Here is a 27,653-nt window from a genome sequence, read left to right on the forward strand (position 1 = left end):
GCCGCCGCTTGTTGTTGTCCGGCTGGGGGAGGCGGAGGTCGCTGGTTCGCTTGCTGGCGGGTGTGATCGGTAGCGGCCCGCGGCAAGGTGGTCGCGAGAGCGGGCGCGGTGCAGGGGGACGAGGCTATGTCGCGGTGGCAGCCCGGAGGGGCCGGCAGGGCCGGGAGTAACGGGACGTCGCTGCGGAGCTTCTTCCCCCGGATACAGCGCGGCCCGAGCGGAGGCCGCGGCGCCGCCCTGCGGTCCTGAGGAGCTCGCGCCGCGCCGAGACCGTCCCGCCTTCTCCGCGGCCCCGTCGCCCGGCGATCGGGCCGGCCCAGCCCTATCCGGCCCAGCCCAAGCAGGTGGGTGTCCACTCGGTCCCGCGCCGTCTCGGGCTGCCGGAACCACAGTCCCCGGCAGGCCTCGCGCCGGCACGCTGCCTCTTGGGACTTGTAGTTTCGTCACGGCCCGATGGGATCCTGTGACCCCGCGAACTGGTTCCCGGGATTTGTAGTTCCTTCGCGCTTCGGCCGGTGCCCCTTGTCCGGCTGGTGGACCCAGCAGCGAGCAAGTGGAGCCCGGCCCTCCCTCCGCTCTTCCGGGTCTGAGGGACCTAGGCGTCCTTGCAGTAGAACAGAGAAGCTTGCGGTTCTCTCCCCCTTTTGCCAAGAGCAGCCCCTAGAACAGGGGGGAGCGCCGCCCGTCCAGGGGCCGCCGTGCCCGCTCCCGGGTGTGCCAGTTCCTGAAGCAGAATGCGGCCTCTCACCCTGGCCCGCCGCCCGCCGCTTGTTGGTGGCATGGTTCTCTTCTTCCGGGGGGGGGGGGGGCGAGGGCTAGGTTGGGGCGCAGCCTGGCGCGCAGGCTCGCGAGGTGGCGGAGGTGTGGTTGAGATGGAGCCTGGACTTGCCGCCTTCAGGTCATGGAATCTCATCTCCTTGCCAGCTGGGTGTTTGGCAGGTAGGGAAAGGAGAAGAGCGGTGTGAAGCCTGGTCTCAGGCCAGACTCGATGCACGGGGATCAGCTGGCAGGGTAGACACCCATGGCGTGGCTTCCCACATCCTCAGGCAGCGCTCCGTGCTCAGAAGCACAGCTCCTCTCCAAGGACATGAAGCTGTTGGAAAACTCCAGCTTCGAGGCCATCAACTCACAGCTGACTGTGGAGACTGGAGACGCCCACATCATTGGCAGGTGACGGAAGCTCCAGGGGTTGGTGTCTCAGAGGTCATTGCTCTGGCCTCTGGGTAGAGAATGCGTCATGGTTCTGCTTGCTACCCACAGGATTGAAAGCTACTCATGTAAGATGGCCGGAGACGATAAACACATGTTCAAGCAGTTCTGCCAGGAAGGCCAGCCCCACGTGCTGGAGGCGCTGTCCCCACCACAGACGTCTGGCCTTAGCCCGAGCAGGTGAGCTGAGGTGGGGTCTGCCCTGTCAGAGTTGTGTGGGATGGTGGGCTTGGCTGATGGTTTGTCTCTGCGCAGACTGAGCAAGAGTCAGGGAGGTGAAGATGACAGCCCCCTCAGCGACAAGTGCAGCCGCAAGACCCTCTTCTACCTGATCGCTACGCTCAACGAGTCCTTCCGGCCCGACTATGACTTCAGCGCAGCCCGAAGCCATGAGTTCAGCCGGGAGCCCAGTCTGAGCTGGGTAAGGGTTGTATGAAGGGGCCTCTGCCCACTCTCACTTTCTGTGGTTCCTGGGCTCCATCTAGTCCATCCCTGCTGTCCTGGACTCTGGTCAGCCCAACTGTGTCCTGTCCTAGGTGGTCAATGCAGTCAACTGCAGCCTGTTCTCCGCTGTTCGGGAGGATTTCAAGGCCCTCAAGCCACAGCTATGGAATGCAGTGGATGAGGAGATCTGCCTTGCTGAGTGTGACATTTACAGGTGTGCTGGCTTCTGTAGATGCTCCCCCAGGTCAGTGTGAGACCCTGGGGTCCTCACACTGCTGTTCTTTACACCCCTCAGCTATAACCCAGACCTGGACTCGGACCCTTTTGGGGAGGATGGTAGCCTCTGGTCCTTCAACTATTTCTTCTACAACAAGCGGCTCAAGCGAATTGTCTTCTTCAGCTGCCGCTCCATCAGGTCGGTATTACCCACCCCCTCCCCAGCTCCTGGTTAGGCCCAAGCCATTCTTCACCCATGCCCATCTGCTCTCAGCGTTACTCTGCCCAGCGTCCTTGGCAGTATAAGTCCAGCAGCAGGCCTGGGAGGGGTGGTCCTGAGACCAATTTCTCCAACCCCCACCCAGTGGTTCCACGTACACGCCCTCGGAGGCAGGCAACACACTGGACATGGAACTAGGGGAGGAAGAAAGCGGAGGCCGAGGCAGTGAGGTTGGGGCCGAGGAGACCAACACCATGGAAGAGGACAGGTATGTGATGGTGGTGGCTCCAGTCCCAGGAGCCTGGGAGGGGGGTTGAGGGAGTTGGGACAGGTCAGGTGCCCCTCTGCCTGATCTCCTGGGCTCCTGGGTGGTAGCTCCTTAAGGCCTGCTGTGTGCCCACCTCTGCCCAGGGTCCCGGTGATGTGCATGTGACCAGGAGCCGCGGAGGTCCCAGCTTCATCCAGCTTCAACCAGTACCTGGACCTGCTCACCTGAGGGCTGCCAGGGTCTGCCTGCTGCTGGCCGTACCCTGGAACTGCCAGTTTTGGCACTGCCCAAGGCCACACCTGCCTAGCCTTTTGGCTCCAGCCTGTGGGTGTCCACTCACCCCCCCCCCACACACACACACAGGCTCCTACTGCCCATGCTGTGACTGGACTAGACTGAGCAGGGCCTGGTGGGAAAAGTGACCACCCGCCCAAACAGACTGCCACAGGCAGGGACAGCTGGACCACAGAGTTTATTTTTGTATTTCCTACTGGGCCTGTACACTCCAGCTGCAAGGGACCCTGGTGCCTGCCTGCCCCCACCTCGCCTGGTGGGCCATGTGCACTGAGTGTCACTTTGCTGCAGCTCATCTGTTTCCAATAAAAGTTTCTGTGATTCAACTGTGGACCTGGATGGTGTGGGGGCGGGGCCTTCGGGGGGCGGGGCCTTTAGGGGGCGGAGCTGCGGCATCGGTGTCCTAGCAACTGCCTGGGCCTCGAGGCCTGTAAGTCCCAACAGCTGTTGGGCGCCTACAGCGCGGCGGAAATGGAGGCAGAATCGTTGGACGCAAGCCGCAGCTATAAAGCGGAAGTTGGCGATCTGATCCCGGACTCAGACTTGTATGATGCGGACGTCTACGATGTCCCAGTCGCTGGGCTTCTCTCCGAAAAGAGCGGTGAGGGGACCGGCCTGCGCGGGGGCGCACGCAGCCGGGGCAGCCTTCCGGGCTGCGGCCAGCGGAGGCCCCGGGCTGGCCTCGGGGCGGGCCGGCCTCGGTGACGGCTGCCCCCGCTGCCCGCAGAGTCCTGGTCCTCGGAGCCCGGGGTTCCGCAGCTCCGCCTCAGGAGCCGGCGAGGTCGGGCCCGGTCCCTGCGCGCCCGCCACCTGTGGCTGACCCTGCGCGCACAGCTCCGCGAAGCGGTGGAAAAGGTGCGTGGGCCGGCCTGCACGGGGGGCCTCTCCCCCGGGCTCCCCCCGGGTCCCTCGGGCTCCCCCCGGGCTCCCCCGGCCCGGCCGCCCTCTGACGGCCGCTCTGCCGCTCTGGCCCCAGGAGAAGAAGGAGGAGATGCAGGTCGCTCGCCTGGCGCACGGGCTGGAGCCGCTGCGCCACCTGGAGGTGGCGGCCGGGCTGTGCTCCGTGGCTCAGGACAAGGCGGCCCGGCGCTTCGTGGTGCTGGACCGCGCCGGCTGGCTGCACCTGCACACCAGGGACGGCTGGGCGCAGGGGAAGCTGCAGGCCCCCGTGCCGCTGGCGGGGCTGGTGGCAGTGCCCCCCCCTCTGGGTGCAGTGGGCCGCTTCATAGGCTGGGGCCCGGCTGCGCTGGCCATCCTGAGGCCGGACCTCAGCCTGCTGTGGCTGAGCCACTCACACGTGGACGGGGCGCTGGGCAGTGAGCCCACCTGCTGCCTGCCAGTGCCCAGTCTTGGGCTGCTGCTGGTGGTTGAGGTGGGCGGCAGCCTGACACTGTGGAAGTTCCGCTCCGGGGGCCGCCGCCTGGTGCCTCACAGGTCGCCCCTGCAGCTGCCGCAGAGCCTGAGCGAGACATTCAGGCGTCTGGCTCTGGGGCCTCCGGACCTCCACAGCCAGTACTGCTTCGCGGTCTATGGCTCCACGGTGCTCACCTTTGATCTGGACGCCTGGGCTCTGGTCAATGTGTGCCAGAATCTGCACAAAACGTGAGCAAAACTAGGGCACGGAGGGACTTGAGACAGGTCCTCTGAGGAGAGCCAGTGGGGAACACACGGGGGCCACGCTGCGTCCACACAGCCGCTCCATCTCCCTCACCCCTAGAACCATCTTGGACCTGGTTTACTGCAAGGAGATACGGGCTGTGGTGACTGCCTCCCGGGACAGCACAGTGAAGGTGTGGGAGGCGGACTGGCAGATCCGGATGGTGTTCGTGGGTCACACAGGTGCGCCAGATGCTGGCAGCTCTGGTGGTGCCTTCTCTCCACACCCGTACACACCTCTTGGAGTCCTCTGGGCTGTCTAGGCCCTCCGCCGGCCAGGCTGTGGGTGTGTGTGCACGTGGACTGCATGCATGCACGTGTGTGTGCTGCTTCCCGGGCACACAGCTCCCTCTCCCTTGGTCCTTGCTATGACCAGCTTGTCTCCTGCAGGCCCAGTCACGGCTATGGCCCTGCTACCAAACACCAGCCTGCTGCTGTCAGCCTCGCAGGACAGGACGCTGCGGACATGGAACCTGCAGACTGCAGAGCAGGTGGGCGAGGCGGCGCTGGACCACTGGGGCCGGGAGGAGCACGCGGAGCCGGCCGACTGCCTGCTGCCGCCCATAGGTCCTGGCTGGCCGGTGCTCTCACTGTGCCCCACCGGCGTGGACCTGTGGATCCTCCGCGACCTCTACTCGCCCTTGGCGCAGCTGCCTGCACCGGTGCTCCACCTGCAGGTGGCGCCCACGCTGCCCGCCCCGTCTCAGCCGCCCCTGCCCATGCGCTTGGTGTGTGCCTGCGCCGACGGGTTGGTGTGCCTGGTGTCAGTGGTGACCGGGAGGATGGTGAGCGCCCTGCCGCTGGGGCCCGAGGACCGCGCGGCCGCCGTGGCCTACTGCCTGCCGCGGGAGGCGCTGTGGCTGCTGACGCACGAGGGGCACCTGATCCGCGCCAACGCCGCCCGCAGCCCCATGGAGGTGCTGCACCGGCACCACCCGCCGCCGCGGCCCGCGCCGCAGCCCTGCGCCCTGCACCTCTACAGCCACCTCCTGGACGCGGCTGGCGCCGCCACCTGCTGGGAGACCGTGCGCCAGCACCGGGGGGACATGAGCTGCGGGGCTGTCACCTGGGCCTGGAGGAACAAGAACAGGTGGGAGCGCATGCCCGGCCAGGCCAGGCCATGGAGGGCCGTGGAAGGCCGTGGAGGGCCGTGGAAGGCCGTGGAGGGCTGTGGAGGGCCGTGGAGGGCCGGGCCAGGCCGTGGAAGGCCATGGAGGGCCATGGAGAGGAAGGCCGTGGAGGGCCGTGGAGGGGAAGGCCGTGGAGGGCCATGGAGGGCCAGGCCATGGAGGGCCATGGAAGGCCATGGAGGGGAAGGCCGTGGAGGGCCAGGCCATGGAGGGCCGTGGAGGGCTAGGCCATGGAGGGCCGTGGAGGGCCAGGCCATGGAGGGCCGTGGAGGGGAAGGCCGTGGAGGGCCATGTAGGGCCAGGCCATGAAGGGCCGTGGAGGGCCAGGCTATGGAGGGCCGTGGAGGGCCAGGCCAGGCTGTGGAGGGCCGTGGAGGGCCAGGCAGCACCCCCCACTGCCCAGCCCCTGCCTCGGTGCACTGCCCACAGGTACCTCCCGGTGCTGGGGCACACAGACGGCACGCTGTCGGTGCTCCACCTGCGCACCTCCAAGACTGTCTTCCGCACGGAGGCGCACAGCCCGGGCCCTGTCACCGCCATCGCGTCCACCTGGAACAGCATTGTGTCTTCAGGTCAGTGCCTCCCGCTCCTGAGCCAGCCCACAGCCACCCCCACTGCGCCTGACCCCCAGCCCGCGCCCCCAGGCGGAGATCTGACGGTGAAGATGTGGCGCGTGTTCCCCTACGCCGAGGAGAGCCTGAGCCTGCTGCGTATCTTCTCCTGCTGCCACCCGGCTGTGGTGCTCTGCGCGCTGGGCAAACGCATCACCGTGGGCTTCGAGGATCCCGAGAGCGCCACCTATGGCCTGGTGCAGTATGGCCTGGCCGACAGCCCACGCTGCGACCACCAGCCCCAGGACGACCCTCAGGACCACATCACTGGTAAGGGGGAGGAGCCGGGGGGATGCGGAGGAGGGACCCCCATCCTCTCCAGGCCCCCGACCCTGAGCACCACCGCCAGGCCTGTGCTGCTGTCCCACGCTCAAGCTGTATGCCTGCTCCAGCCTGGACCGCACCATTCGCATCTGGACTGGGGAGAATCAACTGTTACGGTGGGCAGGGGAGACGCAGGGGGGACCACCCACTGCCCTGGGCAGGGGAGACGCAGGGGGGACCACCCGCCGCCCTGGGCAGGGGAGACGCAGGGGGCAGGGGGACCACCCGCTGCCCTGGGCAGGGGGGAACCACCCGCTGTAGTGGGCAGGGCCCCGGGCGGCAAGCGGGGCAGCCCCTCGGGGATTCCCAACCTCTTTCCCACCAGGACCCAGTGGTTGGACTGGGGGTGGGACAGGACTGCCGCTGCCTCGGTTTCCCACTCTGAAGCAGGGTCTGGACTCCAGGCTCCTGCAGCTGGATAGTGCCCCTCAGGCTCTGGCCTTCTGCAGCGATGGTGGCGACCTGGTGCTGGCGCTGGGCTCCCGCCTCTGCCTGGTGTCCCACAGCCTCTACCTACCCACATCCTATCTGGTTAAGGTGTGTGGTGGGGTGAGGGCGGGCGAAGTGGGGCTGCTGCCCCGATAGGTCCCTTATGCTGGAGCCCCTGCTCCTCTCCCTTCGCAGAAGCTGTGCCAGATGTCCCCGAGTGTGGTAGATGACCCTCCGCTGCCGCTGAGCAGCCAGCAGTCGCTGACAGACGCCCAGCTGCAGACGCTCTCTGACCTGCAGGAGAAAGCCAGCCTCAGGTCTCTAGGCTGTCAGCCCTGCTCACGGGGAGGCCCCACCCCTGGACTGGACTGGCTCTGTCCCCCAGCACAAGGGCTCGGGACTCTGGGGCTCCCGTCCTGCGCTGGCACCCCTCCTCGGGCTGGTCCTGTCCCGCTGGCAGTGCTCCCCAGCACCCCACCTGTGCGTGTCACCTGTCCGCAGTGCGGCCCTGTCCTTCATCCACCTCCAGACACCAACGCTTGAGCAGCCAGTGTCGAAGGAGGTGGGTGGGCAGGCCCTGCCTCCTCGCCACTCCAGGCCCCGGCCGCAATCCTCGAGTCCCTGGGCGGCCCTGGGACCCCCTGGGCAGCACAGAGCAAGTCTCAAAGAAGCCCAGCCTGATCTCGCATACCCACTGCAGGATTTACAGGCCCTGCTGGCCCGGGACAAGGACCTGCAGCAGTTACAGCGGGGGCTACTGGCCTCCGCAGCCCAGCCTCCTCTCTCCTTGAAGCAACAGCAAGAAGCTTTTAACAATTACCTGTGTCTGATCTACGGCCGTGGCCTGGCGGTGGGTGTAGGGCCAGACCCTGCCCTGACCCTGGGCTCCCCCTCACCCCAGGCCTCACAGAGCCCCCTCCTGCCTTCCCCAGGGCATGCTGTCCAGAAAGGAAGACCATCAAAAGGACACCTTAGACACCACCATGGCCAGAGAGCTGGAGGACAAGTACACCACAGCCAGGGCCGCCTCCTGTGCCAAGCAGTCTGCAGTCAGCAGCGAATCCCAGACATTGCCCACACCCCCAGTCCCTCAGGCCTTAGGAGCCCTGGACCAGCGCTCTGCCCACCCTCCTCCAGTTTCCTTGCCCATTCCACCCGTCGGGCAGAGGGTGCACAGCAAAGCCTCCGAGGTAAGACCTCCTTTCCCTCCCAGGCCTGTGCCTGACTTCATAGCGCCTGCCTCTGCTCCCTGTAACTCTGCTGCGCCCTAGCTCCTGGCCAGATCCTCCCTGAGTTGTGTCCTGGGTCTTAGTCTGGACCTGCAGCTGAAGTCAGACAAGCTCCAAGGGAAGATGACCACGGTGGTGGGTGTGCCGCCGTCCCCGCAGCAGAAGGTGAGCGGCCACACGGGCGGGCATCCCCTGCCCAGGCCAGCTGCTCCTTCTGCTCTGAGCCCCTCCCTTCCCCAGGCCCCACGGTTGCCACATAAACGGCGCAAGGAATCACTCTCAAAGCTCAAAGGCTTCTTTCCCGCCACCACAGAACCCTACAAGGTGAGACCCCCGTCCCGCTCTCCCAGAGCAGTCCCCTTCCAGGGTTACTCTTCCTGCATGCCCCATCTCCCTTCCCCAAAACCTGTGTGTTCAATAACCCCCAAGGCTCATACCTGCCTGCAGCCCGGACAGCCAAGCGGCAGGTCCCTGCGTCCCCTCCCTGCCTGGCCCCAGTTCTGGTATGGCCACGTCTACAGGCATCGGCTCCTTGCTATCTCCTGAGCCAGGAGTCCCACACGCCCAGCTTTGCCTGCACATCCACCACGTGGCTCCTACGCGTCCCCAAGCCAGGGCTTGAGCTGCGTCCTCTGGAAAGCATGGGAGGGCTCAGGGCTCTCCACAGTCCAGCTCACCTGATTTTGGTCCTCATTTCCAGCCCGTGTCCCCTGGACTGCCCCCCCCCCCCACTTTGCTTTATAAGCTTGCCTGGCCCTCCTGTGTGGAGAGGGACTGGCAGCCCAGCCTGGTTCTTGGGAGCCTGGCAGGCAGAGCTGAGCCACTGGGGATGTGTGGCCCCGAGGGGCCCACGTGGGTGTCCCGGGCAGAGGGTCGGGCCCTCAGCCGGCCCTGGTGCTGCCTGCAGCGCCACCCACGGCCCATCAGCTTCCCCGGCTACGTGCCCAACTCGGTGGTGCTGCAGCGGATGTGGCTGTCTGAAGAGGTGACCATGGCCCACCTTGTCTCGGATAGACTTAAGGTACAGGCAGGGCGAGGGGTGGACAGAGGGTGCTCCGCTGGCCTCACAGCCGCCCAGACGCCTCCGCTGCCTTCTCCCGCCTGCAGTCCAGCCTGTACTCCCAGTGGCTGCGGCACCACCGGCACTCCCAGAACAGGTGGCGGCGGAGGCTGGCCCACTGGCTGTGTAGCATCCTCACAGGGAATGAGGAGGAAGAGGAGGAAGAGTCCAGGGACTGGGAGGAAGACCAAGACAAGCTGAAGTTTGACTGGTCTTCACCTTCTCTGGACCAGAAGCAACGTACTTCCGGGAAACCCAAGGTCCCAGCATGGCCGGCCGCCAGGGCGGGGGGGGGGGGGGGGGGAGGGGACACCCCAGCCTGCGAAGCAGAGCCTGAGGCTGCTGCCGCTTGCCCTAGACTTCCCCGGACTTAAGCCTGAGGCCCAGGGGCTTCACAAAGGAGCCCAAGACCTCGCTCCCCCACCGCCACTCCCAGCACCACCAGGAGTACTCGCCCTGGGAACAGCGCTATGGGCATCTGCCAAAGTTCCTACAGTTTCTCGTTATGCAGAACTGGTTCAAAAAGCTGTTTCCCAACTTCACTCTGGAGGTTTGGGGGATCCTGGGAGGCTGAGAAGCCCAGGCTGGAGGTGGGTGGGGGGAGAGGAAGAGCCCACCTTTGGGCAGAGTGGGAGGCAGGGTCTCAGGACACTACCTGCAGGCCTACCCAGAGATGGGCACCGTGGAGGGCCTGGCCTCCGTGTTGGTGAACCTCCTGCTGGAGGCCTCCTGGGAGGACCGTGTGAAGATCCTACTCTCCCTGGCGAGACTGCTGCCTGACGTGACTGGGAGATTCCGTGAACGGCTGCGGAAGGTCCTCCTGCACCTGCTCAACCTGGACCCACCCCCCGGCTTCGAGGTGAGCCCCTGCGCGTGCGCGCCCCCCCCCCCCACTGCCTCTGCCAGCCACAACCCTCCCTCCCTGTGCTCAGGACCAGATGCAGAAGCAGTTTGTGGTGCTGGCGCTGCAGCTGCTCCTGGCCTGCTCAGAGGACTGCAGAGACGTGGTTGTGGAGCTCATGTCCTACCTCCTCTGGTCTCCGGCCCGCTACCTGTGAGTCCTGCTCGGGTGAGGGCCTCTGCCAGCAAGGGAGGCCCAAGTTAAGTCACCGACCCCATGCACCTGTCCCAGGCCGGAGGTGAAGGAGCTGCTGCACAGGCTGGGCCTCCAGGACCCAAAGGACTTACTGTACGTAGAGATGCTGACCTGGGTCCGGAACCAAGACATCCGCTCCAAGGCTGTGGTGCGAACGTACTGCTGTCAGAAGCTTGATGACATCACCCAGCAGCTGGAGGTTTGGGAGTTAGGGCCAGGTGGCCTTCCCAGAGGGAGCTTCGCCCCTTCCCCAGAGCCCTGAGGAAGCACCAAGTGGGGCCCCAGGAATACCAGCTCATGCTCCGTGCCTCCATGTTTCTCCCGCTGCAGCTTCTCTCTGGATCTCCTTGTTAGGCTGAACTTCAGGCAGGCCGGAAGTCTGGAACCCGGTCAGGGCAGGGTACCCTCCAGGCGGGCCTAGGGCTCGGGCTCAGCCAAAAGGGAGTTCCAGCTCAGGAGGAACAAGGGTCCTTGCGCTCTTGGCTGCTCTTGGCCGCTCTTGGCCGTTCCTCCACAGACAGAGACCTTGAATGCACCTAGTTTTGTCCCTGGTGACGTGCCCGAGTCAAAGCTGTTGACATCTCTGTCCCTCCAGGAGTTGGTGCCACCCAGCGTGCAGGAAGCGGGCATCTTGAGGGTGGTCCCACAGGTCTCCGCACAGCTCTCTCCGGCTGAGCAGGCGATGCCAGACCCAGAGCAGGAGTTCTGGCGCATGCTGCTGCAGTTTCGTGCTGGACCAACCAGGAAAGAGCTTTCTGAGGTTCTGCAGGCCTTCTGCTCGGTGCCCATGCCTGCCGCCTCCGTCCTCCTTGAGCTTCCTAGTGTCCTCCTGCCACTCGAGAAGACCCTGTGGGCCTGCGCGCGGAAGCTGAACATGGGCCCCATCAATGTGCTCAGTTTGTTCTGCCAGCAGCAGTGGATGCAGCTGCAGAGCACCACGCAGGAGGCTGCGCTCCAGCCTCCGTTACCAGCCTCACCCGCAGACCAGCTGGTACCCAATACTGTGGTGCGACCGCCCCGGGCACGCTGGTGCGTTGGGAGAGGATGGGGGCGTGCTGCTGCCTGGGGCGGCCCGGCAGGACTCCCTGAGCTTGAACCCTCCCTCCAGGTTCCACCCTATCCTCCGGCTGCAGGAGACCAGCCCTCAGAGCTTGGGCATGAGACTGCGGGGTGAGTGGGCCCAGGGATGAAGAGTGGACGCGGTTCCCCGGCCCCCACACCCCAGCCTCGCCTTTGGCCTCACTGCTCTGCTTCCAGGCTCCTTCTGCCCCCACCACACCCGCAAGCTGGACGGCTCGATCCGGGTGCTGAAGCTGCCCCTGCCTCGGATAGACCTGCAGCCCTTCCCCCCGGGCTGGCCCAACCCCCCCCGGGCGCTGCCCCCCCTGCTCCTGCAGCCCACCCTGCAGCGGTACTTTCTGCCTGAGGATGCCGACCCTGACAGCTACCAATGATATGGCAGCGACCTCTGGTCCCCCCCCCCCCCCCCGAGCCTGGTGAGTCCCAACAGCAGGACCTGCCTCACTCTCAGCCAGGCACCCACCTGGAATAAAGCCCAGAGGCTTTCGCCAACATACCAGATGCTTCTTCCATCCTCCAGGCGAGGGCTCTCGGTGGGCGAGGGGGTACGGCTGCGGGTCGGAATAGGAAGCCCCTGCAGACAGTTAGCTGGCGGAACATGTGGAGTGGTCACTTCTGGTGCGGGACAGCACCTGGGACATGGTGACCACGGGGGAAGAGCAGTCCTTCCGGTGGAGGGACCACGTGTCTATAGAGAAGCACGTGTAGCAGTTACCCAATGGTAAGGAAGCAGACTGACCCTAGAGTACAAGTGGTCTTTGACTTCTGGCTTTTTCTGGTTAATTGAAGAGTCTCACTGACTTTCCTGCCCAAGCTAGCTTTGATCCACCATCAGACTCAGATCAGACTCCTGTGTACCTTCGTAGCTAGGATTATAGGCATGAGCCACTAGTGCCTAGTTCCATTCTAGCTTTTTTAGTTATCTGACTGTGTGTGTGTGTGTGTGTGTGTGTGTGTGTGTGTGTGTGTGTGTGTGTGTGTGTGTGTGTATTGTGTGCTTTTACTGAAAGAGGCTTAAAGTCAAGGCCTTGGCTTTTTTGGGGGAAGTGGGGGCTGAGTACTGTTCCTCAGCTCTTCAGCTTAAGGCAAGCACTCTACCACTTAAGCCACAGCACTACTTCCAGTTTTCTGGTGGTTTATTGGAGATAAGAGTGTCATGAGGAAGTGTCGCTATGGCTCAAGTGGTAGAGCGCTAACCTTGAGCTGAAGAGCGCAGGGACAGAGCCCAGGCCCAGAGTTCAAGCCCCACGACCGACCAAAAACAAAAACAAAAACAAAACAGGAGTGTCATGAACTTTCCTGCCCAGGCTGGCTTTGAACCATGATCCTCAGATCTCAGCCTCCTGAGTAGCTAGGATGATAGGCATGAGCCATAAGTGCCCAGCTTTGTGAGACTCTTATAACCAATTAACCACCAGAAAACCGTAAGTGGTGGTGTGGCTCGAATGGTAGAGCACTAGCTTTGAGATCAAGGACAGCACCCAGGCCTGGAGTTCAAACCCCATGACTGACCAAAAAAAAAAAAATTCTCACAGGCTTTCTTGTGTAGGTTCAGCCTTCTGGGTAGCTAGGAGCCTAGTAGCATGAGCCATCAGAACCCAGCAAGAATGTTTTATGTGTGTGCCAGTATTGGGATCACAGCCATGAGCCTCTGACACCCAGCTGGCTTTCTAATTTTTTTCTTTTTAAAAACATTGTTGAGGAGCTGGGAAGGTGGCTCAGTGGTGGAGTGCTTGCCTTGCATGCATGAGGCCCTGGGTTTGATTCCTCAGCACCACATAAGCAAAAAGAAAAAAGGTGGAAGTGGCGCTGTGGCTCAAGTGGTAGAGCGCTAGCCTTGAGCTGAAGAGCTGAGGGACAGTGCCCAGGCCCAGAGTTCAGGCCCCATGACCGAACCCCCCCCCCAAAAAAACCCCAAAAAACATTGTTTATTTTTTGTGCCCAGCCTGGGACTTGAACTCAGGGCTTGGGTGCTTTCCCTGAGCATTTTTGCTCCAGGCTAGCATTCTACCATTTGAACCACACCTCCACTTCTGCCTCTGTGTGTATATAGTTGGAGTTAAGAGTCTCAGACTTTCTTGCCAGGCTGGCTTCAAATTGTGATCCTCAGGTCTCAGCCTCCTGAGTACCTAGGATTATAGGTGTGAGCCACTAGCATCCAGCTAAAATCTATTTTTGTGTGTGTGCTGGTACTGGGGTTTGAGCTCAGGGTCTGGCCAGACCTTTAGCTTTTTCTTTTCAAAGCTAGTGTTCTAACACCTGAGCTACAACTCAACTACCATCTTGATGGTGATTAACTGGAAATAAAAGTCCCACAGACTTTAATGCATAGGCTGGTTTTGGATGGTGATTCTAAGATCTCAGCTTCCTGAGTAGTTAGGATGACAGGCGCCAGGCCAGCCACTGGTTCCTGGCTTGGGTACTGTAGTCTTTGTGTATGTGGGGCTGGGGGTGGGGGTTGTGGGGCTTAAACTCAGAGCCTGGGCACTGTCCCTGAACTCTTTTGCTCATGTGACTTTGAGCCTCATTGCTACTTCCAGGTACTGTAGTCTTATGAGATGTGGATAGGAAGAAGCAGTTCTTGCCAGGAGGGGACCAAGTCTCTTTTTTAGATAGAGACTGCCCAGGGAAAATTGCTCTGATGAAATGTTGCCAGACTTGTGCATGGTTGGAGAAAGAGCATTGCAGGCAGGAACAGTGCAGATGCCCAGAGCAGCCAGCCCTGTGTCTGGCCGGGAGTAAGTACATAAAATCGTTGGCTTTGGGTAAGTGCCTTCCTTTGCCTGGTGTAATGGAACTCAGTCGGCAAGAAACGGAGAAGTCACCTTCTGAGAGGTCGAATTGGGAGTCTTTGTTGGGGAGCCAGTCTGCGAAGACCTCAGCCCGGACCAAAGCTTGAACGAAGCTTTGTTTTTTTGGCCATGGGCCTGAGCTCTGGGCCCGGGGAAGCACTCTAGCGCCACGTCCGGCGTCTGGTGTTGGCTGCCGGGCTGGCGGTGGGCGCGACCCTCGGATCTCAGCTCGGGCGCCGCCGGCCGGTGACCGCCTTGGACCCGGCTGCGTGAGCGAGGTTCCGGGTCCGACCCTTGTCGCGGGCACGGCTCATGTCCAGCAGTCTGGCGCGGAGCCGGGCCCGTGGGCGGTCACCGCGGAGGCAGCGCGGGGCGGCCGCCGGCCCCCCCCCGCCCGCGGGGCCCAGCCGCGCCCGACCCCGCCCGCGACACGCGAGGGCCGCAGGCCCCGGCTCCGGAAGCCACGCCCCGCCGGGTTTGTCGCTCGTGACTGAGGTCCGCGGCCCGAGCCAGGGCCGGCCGCGAGGCTCCCACGCCGACCCGCAGGCTCCTTCCGGCCGACGGCGGACAGCCGGAAGGCCGCCGCGGCTAGCCCCGCCTCCGGGGCTAGCGCCCGCCCCCTCCGCCTGCTCCCGAGCTTCGGATTGGCCGCCGCGGCTTCCGTTGCTCGGGTGGGCGAGGCCGAGGCCCTGGGCGGGCGGCGGCGGCGGCGGCGGCGCCGGTGCCGGGAAGCATGCGGGAGGCCGAGGCGGACGCGGGTGTGTCGGGCGGGTGCGCGCCGGGAGGGCCGGAGGCGGAGGCCGCGAGGCTGCTGCCCTTCCTGGCGCCGGGCGCGCGGGCCGACCTCCAGGCGGCGGCGGCGCGGCACGTGCTGGCGCTGACCGGCGCGGGGCCGGGCCGCGGGCTGCTGGCGGCGCACGCGGAGCTGCTGCGGGCGCTGGCGGCGCTGGCCGCGGCCCCGGCCCCGGCCCCGGCCCGCGACGCCACCCGCGCGCTGGTGAACCTGGCCGCGGACGCCGGCCTGCACGGGCCGCTGCTGGCGGCCGAGCCCGGCCTGCCCGCGCTCCTGCTCGGCCGCGCCTTGGACCCGCAGTGGCCCTGGGCGGAGGAGGCGGCCGCTGCCCTGGCCAACCTGAGCCGCGAGCCCGCGCCGTGCGCCGCGCTGATGGCGGCGCTGGCGGCCGCCGAGCCGGGGCCGCCGGGCCTGGAGCGGCTGGTGCGCGCGCTGTGCACGCCCGGCTACAACGCGCGCGCGCCCCTGCACTACCTGGGCCCGCTGCTCTCCAACCTCAGCCAGCAGCCCGGAGCGCGCGCCTTCCTCCTGGACCCCGGCAGGTGAGGCCCCGGCTCCCGCGCGGGCGGCGGCGGGCCCGAGCGGGATGGCAATGCGTGGCCCCTCCCGACAGGTGTGTGGTCCAGCGGCTGCTGCCCCTCACGCAGTACTCGGACTCCTCGGTGCGCAGGGGCGGGGTGGTGGGGACGCTGCGGAATTGCTGCTTCGAGCACCGTGAGTGGAGGGCGCGGGGGCTGGGGAGGGGCTGGGCCCCGAGCCGCTATGGATCGACCCTTTTCTTTCTTTTTCTTTGAATATCCACGCCGTCAGGACATCACGAGTGGTTGCTTGGGCCTGAGGTCGACATTCTCCCCTTCTTGTTACTGCCGTTGGCTGGGCCTGAGGATTTCTCGGAGGAAGAAATGGACAGTGAGTGGATAGATGGATCCTCAGGACTGGCAGGCAGCAGGGGAAACAGCTGGGGGGAGAGGGAAAGGAAGTGTCCAACGGAAGCCTTCCAGGAAGGAGTTGCTGTGCACCGGGGAACACCCCTCAGCTCCTACACTCCCCCTTAGGGCTGCCTGTTGACCTGCAGTACCTGCCTCCAGACAAGCAGCGTGAGCCTGATGCGGACATCCGGAAGATGCTCATTGAAGCCATCATGCTGGTGAGCAGTGGTCCTTTATGCTAACTGCACCCCATGTCGCACATGGTGTATACACTGACAGCTGAGCAACCGCTCCCATCTCCCCAGCTGACAGCCACTGCCCCGGGTCGGCAGCAGGTGCGGGACCAGGGAGCCTACTTGATCCTTCGAGAGCTACACGGTTGGGAGCCTGAGCCTGAGGTCCAGGTGGCGTGCGAAAAGCTCATCCAGGTGGGTTCGGAGTTGGGGAGGCTGGAGAAGTTGTGCTTTCAGCTGGCTGCTCATCTGCCTCATCTGCTGGCAGGTGCTCATTGGGGATGAGCCAGAGAGCGGCATGGAAAACCTGCTGGAGGTACAGGTGCCCGAGGATGTGGAGCGACGGCTTCAGCAGCTGGACCAGCTGGAGCAGGAGCAGAAAGACCTCCGACCAGAGCCGCATGCCGAGGGGGCCCTGCCCACCTGAGGCCCCTGCCCCCAAACACCAGCTCTAGGCCCGCCTTCCTCTTGCTTCTCGCAGGCTCCTTTGTCCTTGTTTGGAGGCTGCCTCCTCCTGAGAAGCAGAGCTATACTTTTTTCATCTTTTTTTATTTTTTTGGCCAGTCCTGAGGCTTGAACTCAGAGCCTGGGCACTGTCCCTGAGCTCAAGGCTTGCACTCTACCAATGAGCCACAGCTCATTTTTTGGTTAATGGGAGATAAAAGTCTCTTGAATTGTGTGAATGTGTGTGTGTGTGTGTGTGTGTGTGTTGGTTCTGGGACTTGAACTCAGGGCCTGGGCGCTGTCCCTGAGCTGCTTTTGCTCAAGACTAGCACTCTACCACTTGAGCCATAGCACCACTTCCAGCTTTTTCTGTGTATGTGGTGCTGAGGAATCAAACCCAGGGCTTCATGCATGCTAGGCAGGCACTGTACCACTGAGCTTCCCAACCCCAGAGCTATGCTTGTATCCAGTCCATGCCAGGGTTCTGGGGTAAATGTCCAGGGAACACTGGAGGCTTGACAGCATGTTGCCCCTTTGCTACCAAAGAGAGGGAAAGTTGCTCAGAGTTACCCTGTGGAGCAAAGATGACCAGGCCTGGGCTGTAAATGAGGCAGATGATGGCTAGTAGAGCCACAAAGAATCTGCTTCCAGGCCCAGTGGAGGCCCAGACAGGAAACACTGCACGCTCCAGTAGCTGGAGTGGAGTTCCCTCTTCCGAGGGTGCCACGGGGTGCAGGTACAGTTCAGGCTGTGGGTGTACACATGCTTCCGCCATCAGCCCCATGTCCCTTCATCCTGCTTCAGACCTAGTCTCGGGGCCGATCATACTTGAATCTTGGGATCTTCCTGGAATTCTATCTTTGCATCACTTGCTGGGTCCTGCTTCTCTTCTGTCTTCTATTTCCTTGTCTAACCTGTACCCCAGGGCCCTTGTTGGTTCCCCCAGTCCTCTCTGCATCCTGTTCATCTTCCTTGGCCTTAGCTGCTTTGCAAGACATCAGACCCTCCTCCTAGAGTGCTCTGTCTCCCCTGCAGAATGCTCCCGAGTACCATGCAGCCTCCTCTGCAGAATGCCCCCGAGTACCAGCAACATCTGCCTCCCGGGCAGAATGCCCCCAAGCACCATGCAGAATGCCTCTGAGTACTCTGCAGAATGCCCCCGAGTACCCTGCAGAATGCCGAGTACCCTGCAGAATGCCCCCGAGTACCCTGCAGAATGCCCCCAAGTACCCTGCAGAATGCCCCCGAGTACCATGCAGCTTCCTCTGCAGAATGCCTCTGAGTACCAGCAACATCTGCCTCCTCTGCAGAATGTCCCCGAGCACCAGCTGCCTCCTCTGCAGAATGTCCCCCAGTACCCTGCAGAATGCCCCCGAGCACCATGCAGAATGCCCCCGAGTACCCTGCAGAATGCCCCCGAGTACCCTGCAGAATGCCTCCCGAGTACCCTGCAGAATGCCCCCGAGTACCCTGCAGAATGCCCCCGAGTACCCTGCAGAATGCCCCCGAGTACCCTGCAGAATGCTTCCGAGTACCCTGCAGAATGCCCCCAAGTACCCTGCAGAATGCCTCCGAGTACCCTGCAGAATGCCCCCGAGTACCCTGCAGAATGCCCCCGAGTACCCTGCAGCTTCCTCTGCAGAATGCCTCTGAGTACCAGCAACATCTGCCTCCTCTGCAGAATGTCCCCCGAGTACCCTGCAGAATGCCCCCGAGTACCAGCAGCCTTTCTATCTGAGCAGCAGCTGCTCCCTTGGAAGTGGGCCCAGGAGCTTTATGCTCTTTTCTCATGGCTCGAACTGTGTGTTCACAGCCCCCAATTCTAGCAACTCTTACCCATTGTTCTTCCCTGCTGGGCCTCTCCTCCCCAGCCAGTTCTGGGACCTGACTGCAGAAGCCTAGCTAGCCTCCTAGGACACCCTGAAGCCAGGGGCCTCTCCACCATGTGTTCCCCCTTACCAATTAAAGCTCTGGTTGTGGTAGCAGATACTGTGACTGGTCACCCTTCCTCTTTTGACCAGCAGCCCCAAGATGTGGTAGCAGAGCCTCAGTCTAGGAGGCTCTGGAGGTCATCTGCTCTGTGTGCGCGTGTTGGGGATTAAACCCAGGATCTGGACACTGTCCCTTAGCTTTGTCGCTCAAGATTGGTGCTCTGCCACTTGAGCCACAGCTTTACTTCCAGCTTTTTGCGTGTCTCACATACTTAACTGCTCAGGCTACTTTCAAACCACAATTAAATCTCAGCCTCAGCCAGGCGCTGGTGGCTCACGCCTGTAATCCTAGCTACTCAGGAGGCTGAGATCTGAGGATCGCGGTTCAAAGCCAGCCCGGGCAGGAGAGACCGTGAGACTCCTATCTCCAATAAACCACCAGAAAACCGGAAGTGGCGCTGTGGCTCAAGTGGTAGAGCGCTCGCCTTGAGCTGAAGAGCTGAGGGACAGCGCCCAGGCCCAGAGTTCAAGCCCCGTGACCGACAAAAAAAAAAAAAAAAATCTCAGCCTCCTGGGTAGCTAGGATTACAGGCATGAGCCATTGGCACCCAACCCATGCGCCTTTTTGCTCAGATAGCAGCATCATTAGTTCCACAGAATAAATGTTTTTATCTGCCTCACCCACCCACCCCCAGCTGACCAAGTTGTGTGCCCAGGCATGTGCTTGATAGCAAACATGGAGTTCAGAGATAAGCAGCTGCCTGGTATCCCTCCTTAGTGAGCTGCCTGCCATGGTGCTCTGGAGCATCTTTCCAGAAGAGCTTCCTCCTCGTCTGGGGCAGGCTTCCAGAGAGCCGGTTCTGAGGTGGTCCCCTTGGGGGCATCCTGTTGCTGAGGGTGCCACGCTCTCTGCTGCTTTGGGTACAGCAAGTCTGGCTCTAGCTTTGGCTTGTCCTGGGACACTGGATGCTGCGAACTAGTCTGTTGACCTGCGTCATAGCACAGTAGGGGTCAGGGAGCACAGAACCCTCCTGCCTACCACTCCACCCCACCTCCACCCCCCTGGGCCATGCTGCACCTGGTGTCTCATGGAGTACACAGAAGAGTGCATGCCCTCCAGACAGCATCCAGCGGTGAGCCGCCACCTGCTGCAGGTCCAGGCGTGCACAGGGGCGCAGCTGAAGCAGCCCCCGAATCAGGTCCCGGCATTCTGTGGGAAGGGCCTGTGGCTGTGACTGACTGCTCCCCCACCAACTGCCCCTGCCACACCTACCACTACCAACAATACTGACAAAGTCTGGAGATGATCTGCATATCAGGTGGAGAAGCAGCATGCCCTAGGCTAGCGCACAAGGCGATTGCCCTTCTCGGTGTTGAGTGAGTCGGTCCCTCCCTCACCCAGACCAATTTTCTCCATCTTGCAGTGCAGTGTGCCTGCTAAACGCTTCCATCCTTATCAGATCAGTCTCTCCACCTTGGAGTGGCTCTTCCTGCAGCCTTGGTCTGGCTGCTGTCCAGAGAGGGCTTGGGAGGGATGTGGGGGGTACTCACCAGAGGACAGGCCCCGCTGGAAGATGGGGCCACGGCGCATCAGGTGCAGCATGCGGTGGGGCTGGCGCTCTTTGAAGGGCAGCTTCCCGGACACCATGGCGTGGAGGATGATGCCTCTGGGGACATGGGGTCCTCAGGGTGCCGCCCCTCCCCAGCCCTCCCGTGGCTTCAGGGATGCTCCTGGAGGCACTCACAGACTCCACAGGTCAGCCTGCTCCCCCTTGTACTTCTTGCTCATGAGGATCTCAGGGGCCGTGTAGGCCACAGAGCCGCAGAAGGTACTCAGCAGCGAGTTCTTAGGCCCCGTGCAGTTGGCGAAGCCAAAGTCTGCATCAGGCAGCAAGCAGGGCAGCATGTGGACAGGGTGAGGGAGAAGGGGCTCAGGAGGGTGTTGGCCTTCAGGGAGGGCTGGGAGGGATGTGAAGGGGCAGAAGACGCATGAGGTTGGACCCGAGGGTCTGGGCTGGATGGAGGGTAGGCTACAGGCCTCTGGGAGCCCTCAGGGTTAGACCTAGATCAGAGCTGAGGGGAGGGGCCTTTCTGGGACAATTGGAGCCTGGGGCTAAGAGTGTTGGGGACTGGGGGAAGAGGCCGCTCACCGGTCAGCTTTAGGAAGCCCTGGTCATCCAGCAGGATGTTCTCACACTTCAGGTCCCTGTGGGGGAAGGGGAGAGGAGATGGGCCTGGGCTGGAATGGGCAGGGCGGGCGGGCAGGGCGGGCGACACCCTCACCGGTGCACAATGCCGACTTTGTGGCAGTGGGCCACGGCGCTGACCAGTTGCCAGAACAGCCTTCGGGCCTCCTCCTCCTCCAGCCCTGGGCAGCACCGGTGGTTGGAGACGGTGTTGATGTGCTCCAGCAGGTCGCCTCGGGCCGCCAGCTCCAGGACCAAGTAGGAGCGCTGGCTGTTCCGAAAGGTCTCATACAGCTGCACCTAGCAGGTACACCCACCATCACCACCCTGAGGAGGGGCCGGCCAAGGGGCTGGCAAGACTGGCAAGTGTGCCGGATTCTGGCTTGAGGGTGAGACTGGCCCTGAGTCCAAAGGTCAAAGGGAGGTTCTAGGAGAGGAATAGGGCAAGAGGCCTAAGGTGGGCAGTGGGTGGGGCCAGGACGGGCCTGGGGCCTGGGGAGGGTGGGAGGAGGTACAGCAAGGCCCACCACATTCACGTGCTTGTAGGTAGCATTGAGTGATGAGATCTCACGGGGTAAGAACTTCTGAGAGAACTCCACTGGAGCCTCAGTCAGGGAGACAATCTTGATAGCCACCTGTGGGAAGTGCAGGGCAGACCCTGTGCAGGCCACCATGTTTGGTGATGGGGCGTCTCAGGCCCTGTCCTTTGTACACATTGCTCAAAAGTTTTGTCCTAGCCGGGTGCCAGCAGCTCACGCCTGTCATCCTAGCTGCTCAGGAGACTGAGATCTGAGGATTGTGGTTCAAAGCCAGCCTGGGGCAGGAAAATACGTGAGACTCTTATCTCCAATTAACCACCAGAAAACCGGCAGTGGCACTGTGGCTCAAGTGGCAGAGCACTAGCCTTGAGCTGAAGAGCGCAGGGAGAGTGCCCAGGCCCGGAGAAGGAGGTGAAAAAAAAAAAAGCTGTGTCCTCCAGAGGGCAGTGCTGGCCTTCCCTTCCCCTTGTGTTCTGGGTACTATGTTCCAGGGGTTTGGGGACAGGAAGTGGTCAGCCTGCTGGAGCCTGGGGCTCTAGGAGGAGACTCGTGCTGCTGGAGCAACCCTGGGGCACCCCAGGGAGCCCCATGGGGGGGGGCGGGCTGGCCTCACCATAGTGTGGTGCTTGCCCCGCAAGTCAGAGGACAGCTTAGGGTTGTGCTTCATGCGCTCATGGGTAGCATAGGCCAGGTACACTTTGGAGAAGGCCCCAGAGCCAATCTTCTTGGAGGAGAGCAGGTAGCCATTGCTCATGCACTCTCGAACCTGGTCCATGAAGGTTCTCTGCTCCAACTTGCGCCTACCACTGCCCTTCATGGAGGGCAGGGAGCCACGGAAGAGGGCTTGGCGGTCCAGTCTACTGTCAGTCTCAGTTCGGGGTGTGGGCAGCGCGAAGGCTCGACTGTGTCAGAGGGCAGGGGCTGGGGCAGCAGGGGGCCGGGCGGACTGCACCCCCCACTTGGGGCAGCAGCCAAGTTTCTGAAGACTTGCTGGGCGTGAGGCTGAGAATGTGGTCTAGGAAGCTTCGGTGGGAGGCTAGGAAGGCTGCGGACTAAGCAGGGAGAGCAGGCTCTTGAGAACTGGGACAAGTTCTAGAATGGAAGGTTCTAGAGCAGCACCTGCATTGTGCCCTCAAAAAAGGTGGGCGCTTATAGAATTCATAAACTTTATAGACCAAGATAATGGCAATTTACCTTCTGAAAGTTAAAATGTGTTTGTGACTTTAAGTATCACTATCCTTCAATATTGTGAAATTTATGGAATCAATCGCAATTAAAAATTATTTTTTAAAAAAGTAGATGTCTTCTCAAGACCTTCTGCCTCTGTGGGCTCTGGGTTGGATTGGCCCTGTCTTGTGTGGTGGTCTTCTCTGTGACATGGAACCCAATTCAAGGGCTGAAGTCAGAACATGCTGTCATGTGCCATCCTGCATTTGGCTGGCCACAAAGGGCTTTAAAGAAACCTGAGGGAGGGGCTGGAGATGTGGCTCAGTGGTAGAGCGCTTGCCTAGCATGCATGAAGCCCTGGGTTCGATTCCTCAGCACCTCATACAACAGACATAGCCAGAAATGGTGCTGTGGCTCAAGTGGTAGGGTGTTAGCCTTGAGCAAAAGAAGCTCAGGGACAGCATCAAGGCCCTGGGTTCAAACTGCAGGACTGGCAAAAAAAAAAAAAAGAAAAAAGAAAAAGAAACTTGAGGGGAAGGGACAAATAGGTGTAAAAGTCGTAGGTCAGCCTTCTAAGAACACAAGGAATGGAACAGGAACAAAATGTGTCATCTGCCATTTCAGCTGTGCCCTCATCCTCTGAAGGGGGGCGAAGGCCAGAGCCGGCTGAGCCAGAGAGTGACAAAGCCGGTAACCTCCCTCCTGGCCACTAGAGCCTCAGCTTTTACACTGGCTCTGCAGGCTCCGTCAACGTCCCCAGGGCCAGCAGTAATTCCAGGCATGGGCTTCAGACCATCCAGCTCAAGGAGCTCTGTCTCCATAGACTCGGTGCAGCAGCTGGAGTCCTTGCCATGTGCCAGGCATTCTAAGCAGTTACAGCAGTGACAGCTGGCCCGTCCTGTCCCAGTCACAGAGCATACCAGAGTGCCTGTCCCACAAGATGCAGCTCACACTCAAGATTGCAAATCTGAACGCAATCAAGCAATGCACATGTGGGTCTTTCTTCTGGAAAGTCACAAGAGCCCCAATAGCGGCCAGTGAGTACTCATCTCTTTCACAAGCGGCCAGGTCTAGTGAGTATTAGAATTTGCACCTCCTGGACTGTGGTCTGTGGTGGGTGTGAGGGCACATCTATGAAGTGAAGGTTGGAACAGGCTTGCCTGGGCTACTCAGTCATTCATATGTATGTGTGTGTGTGTGTGTGTGTGTGTGTGTGTGTGTGTGTGTGTGTATACATACATATATATGTCTATATAGACATATACATATACATACCATATATATATGTGTGTGTATATATATATATATATATATATATATATATCCTTGTTGGACCATGACTTCTTTTTGTCTTTTTGTCCAAGTCCTGGGACTTGAACTTGGGCCTAGGTGCTGTCCCTAAGCTTTTTTTTTTTTTTTTTTTTTTTTGGTCATGCGGCTTGAACTTAGAGCTTGGGCACTGTCCTTGAGCTTTTTCACTCAAAGCTAGTGTTCTACCAATTTTTTTTTTTTTTTGTGCCAGTCTGGGCCTGAACTCTGGGCTGGGCGCTGTCCCTCAGCTCTTCAGCTCAAGGCAAGCGCTCTACCACTGAGCCACTTTCCCAGCCCAGTGTTCTACCATTTTGAGCCACCGTGCCACTTCAGGTTTTCTGGTGGTGAAATTGGAGACTTTCCTGCCCAGACTGGTTCTGAACAGTAATCCTCAGATCACAGCCTCCTGAGTAGCTAGGATAACAGATGTGAGCCACCGGTGCGTGGTTTGTCCCTAAGCTTTTGTGCTCAAGGCTCGCACTCTTACTTGAGCCACATTCACTTATGGCCTTTTGGTATTTAATTGGCGATGAGCATCTCACAGATTTTCCTGCCCAGGCTGACTCTGAACCACAATCCTCAGATCTCAGCTTTGTGGGTAGCTAGAATTACAGGCGTGAGCTGCCTGTGTCTAACTTGGTAGGACCATGAGCTTTAAAAACAAATCACAAGAAGGCTGGGCACCAATGGCTCACACCTGTAATCCTAGCTACTCAGGAGGCTGAGATTTGAGAATTGCGGTTCAAAGCCAGCCCAGGCAGGAAAGTCCGTGAGACTCTTATCTCCAATTAACCACTCAGAAAGCTGGAAGTGGCGCAGTGGCTCAAGTGATAGAGCACTAGCCTTGAGCTGAAGAGTTGAGGGACAGGGCTCAAGCCCAGAGTTCAAGCCCCATGACTGACAAAAAAAAAAAAATAGGAAGGCTGGGAATGTGGCTCAGTGGTAGGGCGTTTGCCTTGCATGAGGCCCTGGGTTTGATTCCTCAGCGCCACATAAGTAGCAAAAACTGGAAGTGGCACTGTGGCTCAAGAGGTAGAGTGCTAGCTTTGAGCACAGACAGGCTCAGGGACAGAGCCCAGGCCAAGAGTTCAAGGCCCAGGACTTGCAAAAAAAAAATAGGGGCTGGGAAGGTGGCTCAGTGGTAGAGCGTTTGCCTTGCATGCATGAGGCCCTGGGTTTGATTCCTCAGCACCACATAAGCAGAAAAAGCCAGAAATGGTGCTGTGGCTCAAGTGGTAGAGCACTAGTCTTGAGTTGAAGAGCTGAGGGACAGCGCCCAGGCTCGGAGTGCAGGCTCCAGAACTGGCAAAAAAAAATAAAAAATAAAAAAAATAAAGCCGGGAGCTGGTGGCTCACACCTGTAATCCTAGCTACTCAGGAGGCTGAGATCTGAGGATCGCGGTTCAAAGCCAGCCTGGGCAGGAGAGACCGTGAGACTCCTATCTCCAATAAACCACCAGAAAACCGGAAGTGGCGCTGTAGCTCAAGCGGTAGAGCGCTCGCCTTGAGCTGAAGAGCTGAGGGACAGCGCCCAGGCCCAGAGTTCAAGCCCCACGACCGACAAAAAAAAATAAAATAATAAAATAATAAAAAAATAAAAAAAAATAACGGAGCTGGGCATCAGTGACTCATGCCTGTAATCATAGCTACTCAGGAGGCTGAATGAGATCTGACATTCACATTTCAAAGCTAGCACAAGCAGATAAATCCAAGAGATCCTTACCTCTAATAAGCCACCAAAAGAGGAGGTGTGGCTCAGGTAGCAGCATGCCAGCCTTGACATAAAAGCCAAGCAAGAATGTGAAGCCCTGAGTTCAAGCCCCAGTGCTGGCATGAAAAGAAAATAAAAATAAAAAGCACCACTTATGCCTGGTATTCATTCATTCAGGCACAGCCCTTGTCTGGCTGGACAAATGACTGGAATATAGAAAATATAAGCACCCTAGCCTATATTTTATTTATTGATTTATTTTGGTCAGTCATGGGGCTTGAACTCTGGGCCTGGGCACTGTCCCTGCACTCTTCAGCTCAAGCGAGCGCTACTGCTTGAGCCACAGCACCACTTCCGGTTTTCTAGTGGTTTATTGGAGATAAGAGTCTGATGGAGGGGCTGGGAAGGTGGCTCAGTGGTAGAGCGCGTGCCTTGCATACATGAGGCCCTGGGTTCGATTCCTCAGCACCACATAAGCAAAAAGAAAAAATCAGAAGTGGTGCTGTGGCTCAAGGGGTAGAGTGCTAGCCTTGAGCTGAAGAGCTGAGGGACAGCGCCCAGGCCCAGAGTTCAGGCCCCACAACCGGACAAAAAAAAAAAAAAAAGTCTCCTGGACAGGCTGGGTGCCGGTGGCTCACGCCTGTCATCCTAGCTACTCAGGAGGCTGAGATCTGAGGATCATGGTTCAAAGCCAGCCCGGGCAGGAAAGTCCGTGAGACTCTTATCTCCAATAAACCACTAGAAAACTGGAAGTGGCGCTGTGGCTCAACCAGTAGAGCGCTCGCCTTGAGCTGAAGAGTGCAGGGACAGCACCCAAGCCCAGAGTTCAAGCCCCAAGACCGGCAAAAAAAAAAAAGAGTCTCAGGGACTTTCCTGCCTGGGCTGGCTTTGCACCTCCATCCTCAGATCTCAGCCTCCTGAGTAGCTAGGATGACAGGTGTGAACCACCGGCGCCGGACTAAGCCTATATTTTATATAACCCTAACTTGGGGGGTTGGAAAAGGAAGACTGCTCTAGGGATTTAATGTGGGTCAGTAACATAGGCGTTAGAACTAGGATGGCAGAAGTTGGGTGAAGGTGGCGGAGGGTGAGTGGCACAAGGATTGTCACCTATACAGCAAAGGAGCCAAAGGAAACCATGTGGCCCTGGCCAGGGATGACTGCCACTGAGCTGCTCCTGTCCAGTCAGGGAGCCCATGCCTTCCAGTGTGCTCTGCTCTCTACTCACTGCCCCCAGCTATGCTAAACCCAACTAGAAGCTGAAGGGGCTGCAGTTGACTGATGACACGCAGGGTCCAGAATGGACCAGCTCTGTCCACCCTTCCCTCTTAGCACCATCACTAACCAACCAACTCCAGGGAGCTTCACTGAATACCATGTGTGAATACCAACGTGTGTGTGTGTGTGTGTGTGTGTGTGTACACTGGGAATTGAACACAGAGCCTCATAATCTCCTTTAGCTTTTTCACTCAAAGCTGACACAGCCACTTCTAGCTTTTTGCTGGTTAATTGGAAACAAAAGTCTCAGACTCCTCTCCTCTTCCTCCTCCTCCTCCTTCTCCTCTTCCTTCTTCCTCCTCCTCTTCCTCCTCCTCCTTCGTCCTCCTCCTCCTTCTTCCTCCTCTTCCTCCTCCTCCTGCACCTCCTTTCTCCTCCTCCTCTCCTCCTCCTCCTCCTCCTCCTCCTCCTCCTCCTCCTCCTCCTCCTCCTCCTCCATCTTGGTTGTTGGTTGTGGGGCTTGAACTCTGGGCCTGGGTGCTGTCCCTTAGCTCTTCAGCTCAATGCAACCGTTCTACTACTTGAGCCACAATGCCACTTCCAGTTCTCTGGTAGCTAATTGGAGATAAGAGTCTCATTCCTGCCCAGGATGGCTTTTGAACTGTGATCCTCAGATCTCAGACTCCAGAGTAAGTATGATTACAGGCATGAGCTACAGGCACCTGACAAGTCTTGTACTTTTCTGCCTGGCCTGGCTTGGATCCATATTCCTCAGATCTTAGCCTCCTGAGAAGCTGTTACATGCTTAATACTATAGTAAAAGTAAAAAATGAAGTGGTAAATGCTGCAGCTGTGTGCTTGAGGATGACCACTGTGGCTGGGGAGGAGCAGCAGCAGTGGGGAGTGTTAGGCTTTGGCCATAGGGTGTCTCTGCAGGACATTAGCCAGGGCAGTAAGCTGTAAAGGGAAGCTACCCTGGTTAGTTTTTCCAGATTGCTACCCTGGCCAGGCCCTTTCTGCAGAGCACCCCACTCTCGGGCATATGTTTTCTGTTCTGCTCTCTTGGGCTCCATCCCCACAAGAGAAACAGTCTCAAGTCCCTCTCCAAGTGGAAAAAGAAGTTCCTTGTTTGC

At 59.9% G+C, this 27,653-nt stretch overlaps 4 protein-coding genes and 1 long non-coding RNA gene across 7 annotated transcripts; 3 read left to right on the forward strand and 2 right to left on the reverse strand.

The window, feature by feature from the left end:
• Positions 1 to 56: 56 nt before the first annotated feature.
• LOC138806082 (repressor of RNA polymerase III transcription MAF1 homolog) lies at positions 57 to 2,977 on the forward strand. The gene is made up of 8 exons (XM_069991616.1): positions 57 to 344; positions 1,047 to 1,170; positions 1,261 to 1,389; positions 1,465 to 1,630; positions 1,746 to 1,867; positions 1,949 to 2,068; positions 2,235 to 2,357; positions 2,501 to 2,977. The coding sequence occupies exons 2-8, from the start codon at positions 1,088 to 1,090 to the stop codon at positions 2,520 to 2,522; spliced, it is 765 nt and encodes a 254-aa protein (XP_069847717.1). The 5' UTR covers positions 57 to 344; positions 1,047 to 1,087; the 3' UTR covers positions 2,523 to 2,977.
• Positions 2,978 to 3,053: 76 nt separating this feature from the next.
• On the forward strand, positions 3,054 to 11,705 carry LOC138806080 (WD repeat-containing protein 97-like). Its single transcript, XM_069991612.1, has 24 exons — positions 3,054 to 3,252; positions 3,379 to 3,506; positions 3,628 to 4,253; positions 4,369 to 4,490; positions 4,698 to 5,397; positions 5,867 to 6,009; positions 6,082 to 6,318; positions 6,398 to 6,488; positions 6,777 to 6,909; positions 6,997 to 7,118; positions 7,303 to 7,363; positions 7,502 to 7,651; positions 7,734 to 7,991; positions 8,073 to 8,195; positions 8,271 to 8,354; positions 8,938 to 9,051; positions 9,138 to 9,350; positions 9,449 to 9,640; positions 9,752 to 9,949; positions 10,023 to 10,144; positions 10,223 to 10,385; positions 10,782 to 11,215; positions 11,295 to 11,356; positions 11,444 to 11,705. Exons 1-24 carry the CDS (start codon positions 3,123 to 3,125, stop codon positions 11,638 to 11,640), a joined length of 4,803 nt encoding a protein of 1,600 aa, XP_069847713.1. The 5' UTR covers positions 3,054 to 3,122; the 3' UTR covers positions 11,641 to 11,705.
• LOC138806083 (uncharacterized) lies at positions 4,068 to 4,687 on the reverse strand. Its single transcript, XR_011365725.1, has 3 exons — positions 4,545 to 4,687; positions 4,200 to 4,389; positions 4,068 to 4,110 (listed from the first exon to the last, which is right to left on the reverse strand). It is a non-coding gene; the product is annotated as an uncharacterized lncRNA (long non-coding RNA).
• Positions 11,706 to 14,791: 3,086 nt separating the features above from the next.
• On the forward strand, positions 14,792 to 16,692 carry LOC138806084 (protein HGH1 homolog). Its single transcript, XM_069991617.1, has 6 exons — positions 14,792 to 15,393; positions 15,465 to 15,565; positions 15,662 to 15,760; positions 15,907 to 15,998; positions 16,086 to 16,208; positions 16,282 to 16,692. Exons 1-6 carry the CDS (start codon positions 14,792 to 14,794, stop codon positions 16,438 to 16,440), a joined length of 1,176 nt encoding a protein of 391 aa, XP_069847718.1. The 3' UTR covers positions 16,441 to 16,692.
• A 2,377-nt stretch (positions 16,693 to 19,069) lies between these two features.
• On the reverse strand, positions 19,070 to 22,149 carry LOC138806369 (testis-specific serine/threonine-protein kinase 5-like). Of its 3 annotated transcripts, none has more exons than XM_069991858.1 (8): positions 21,727 to 22,149; positions 21,102 to 21,209; positions 20,672 to 20,868; positions 20,539 to 20,594; positions 20,134 to 20,266; positions 19,940 to 20,055; positions 19,467 to 19,598; positions 19,070 to 19,377 (listed from the first exon to the last, which is right to left on the reverse strand). In XM_069991858.1, the coding sequence occupies exons 1-8, from the start codon at positions 21,928 to 21,930 to the stop codon at positions 19,163 to 19,165; spliced, it is 1,161 nt and encodes a 386-aa protein (XP_069847959.1). In that variant the 5' UTR covers positions 21,931 to 22,149; the 3' UTR covers positions 19,070 to 19,162. The 3 variants fall into 3 exon arrangements, with proteins under 3 accessions (XP_069847959.1, XP_069847958.1, XP_069847960.1); XM_069991857.1 differs by having other exon boundaries at positions 20,672 to 20,874; XM_069991859.1 differs by lacking the exon at positions 21,102 to 21,209 and having other exon boundaries at positions 20,672 to 20,874.
• Positions 22,150 to 27,653: the final 5,504 nt, after the last annotated feature.

This window comes from Dipodomys merriami, unplaced genomic scaffold (genome assembly GCF_024711535.1).
Source record: "Dipodomys merriami isolate MVZ:Mamm:240054 unplaced genomic scaffold, mDipMer1.0.p SCAF_4, whole genome shotgun sequence".
Lineage (NCBI taxonomy): Eukaryota > Metazoa > Chordata > Mammalia > Rodentia > Heteromyidae > Dipodomys > Dipodomys merriami.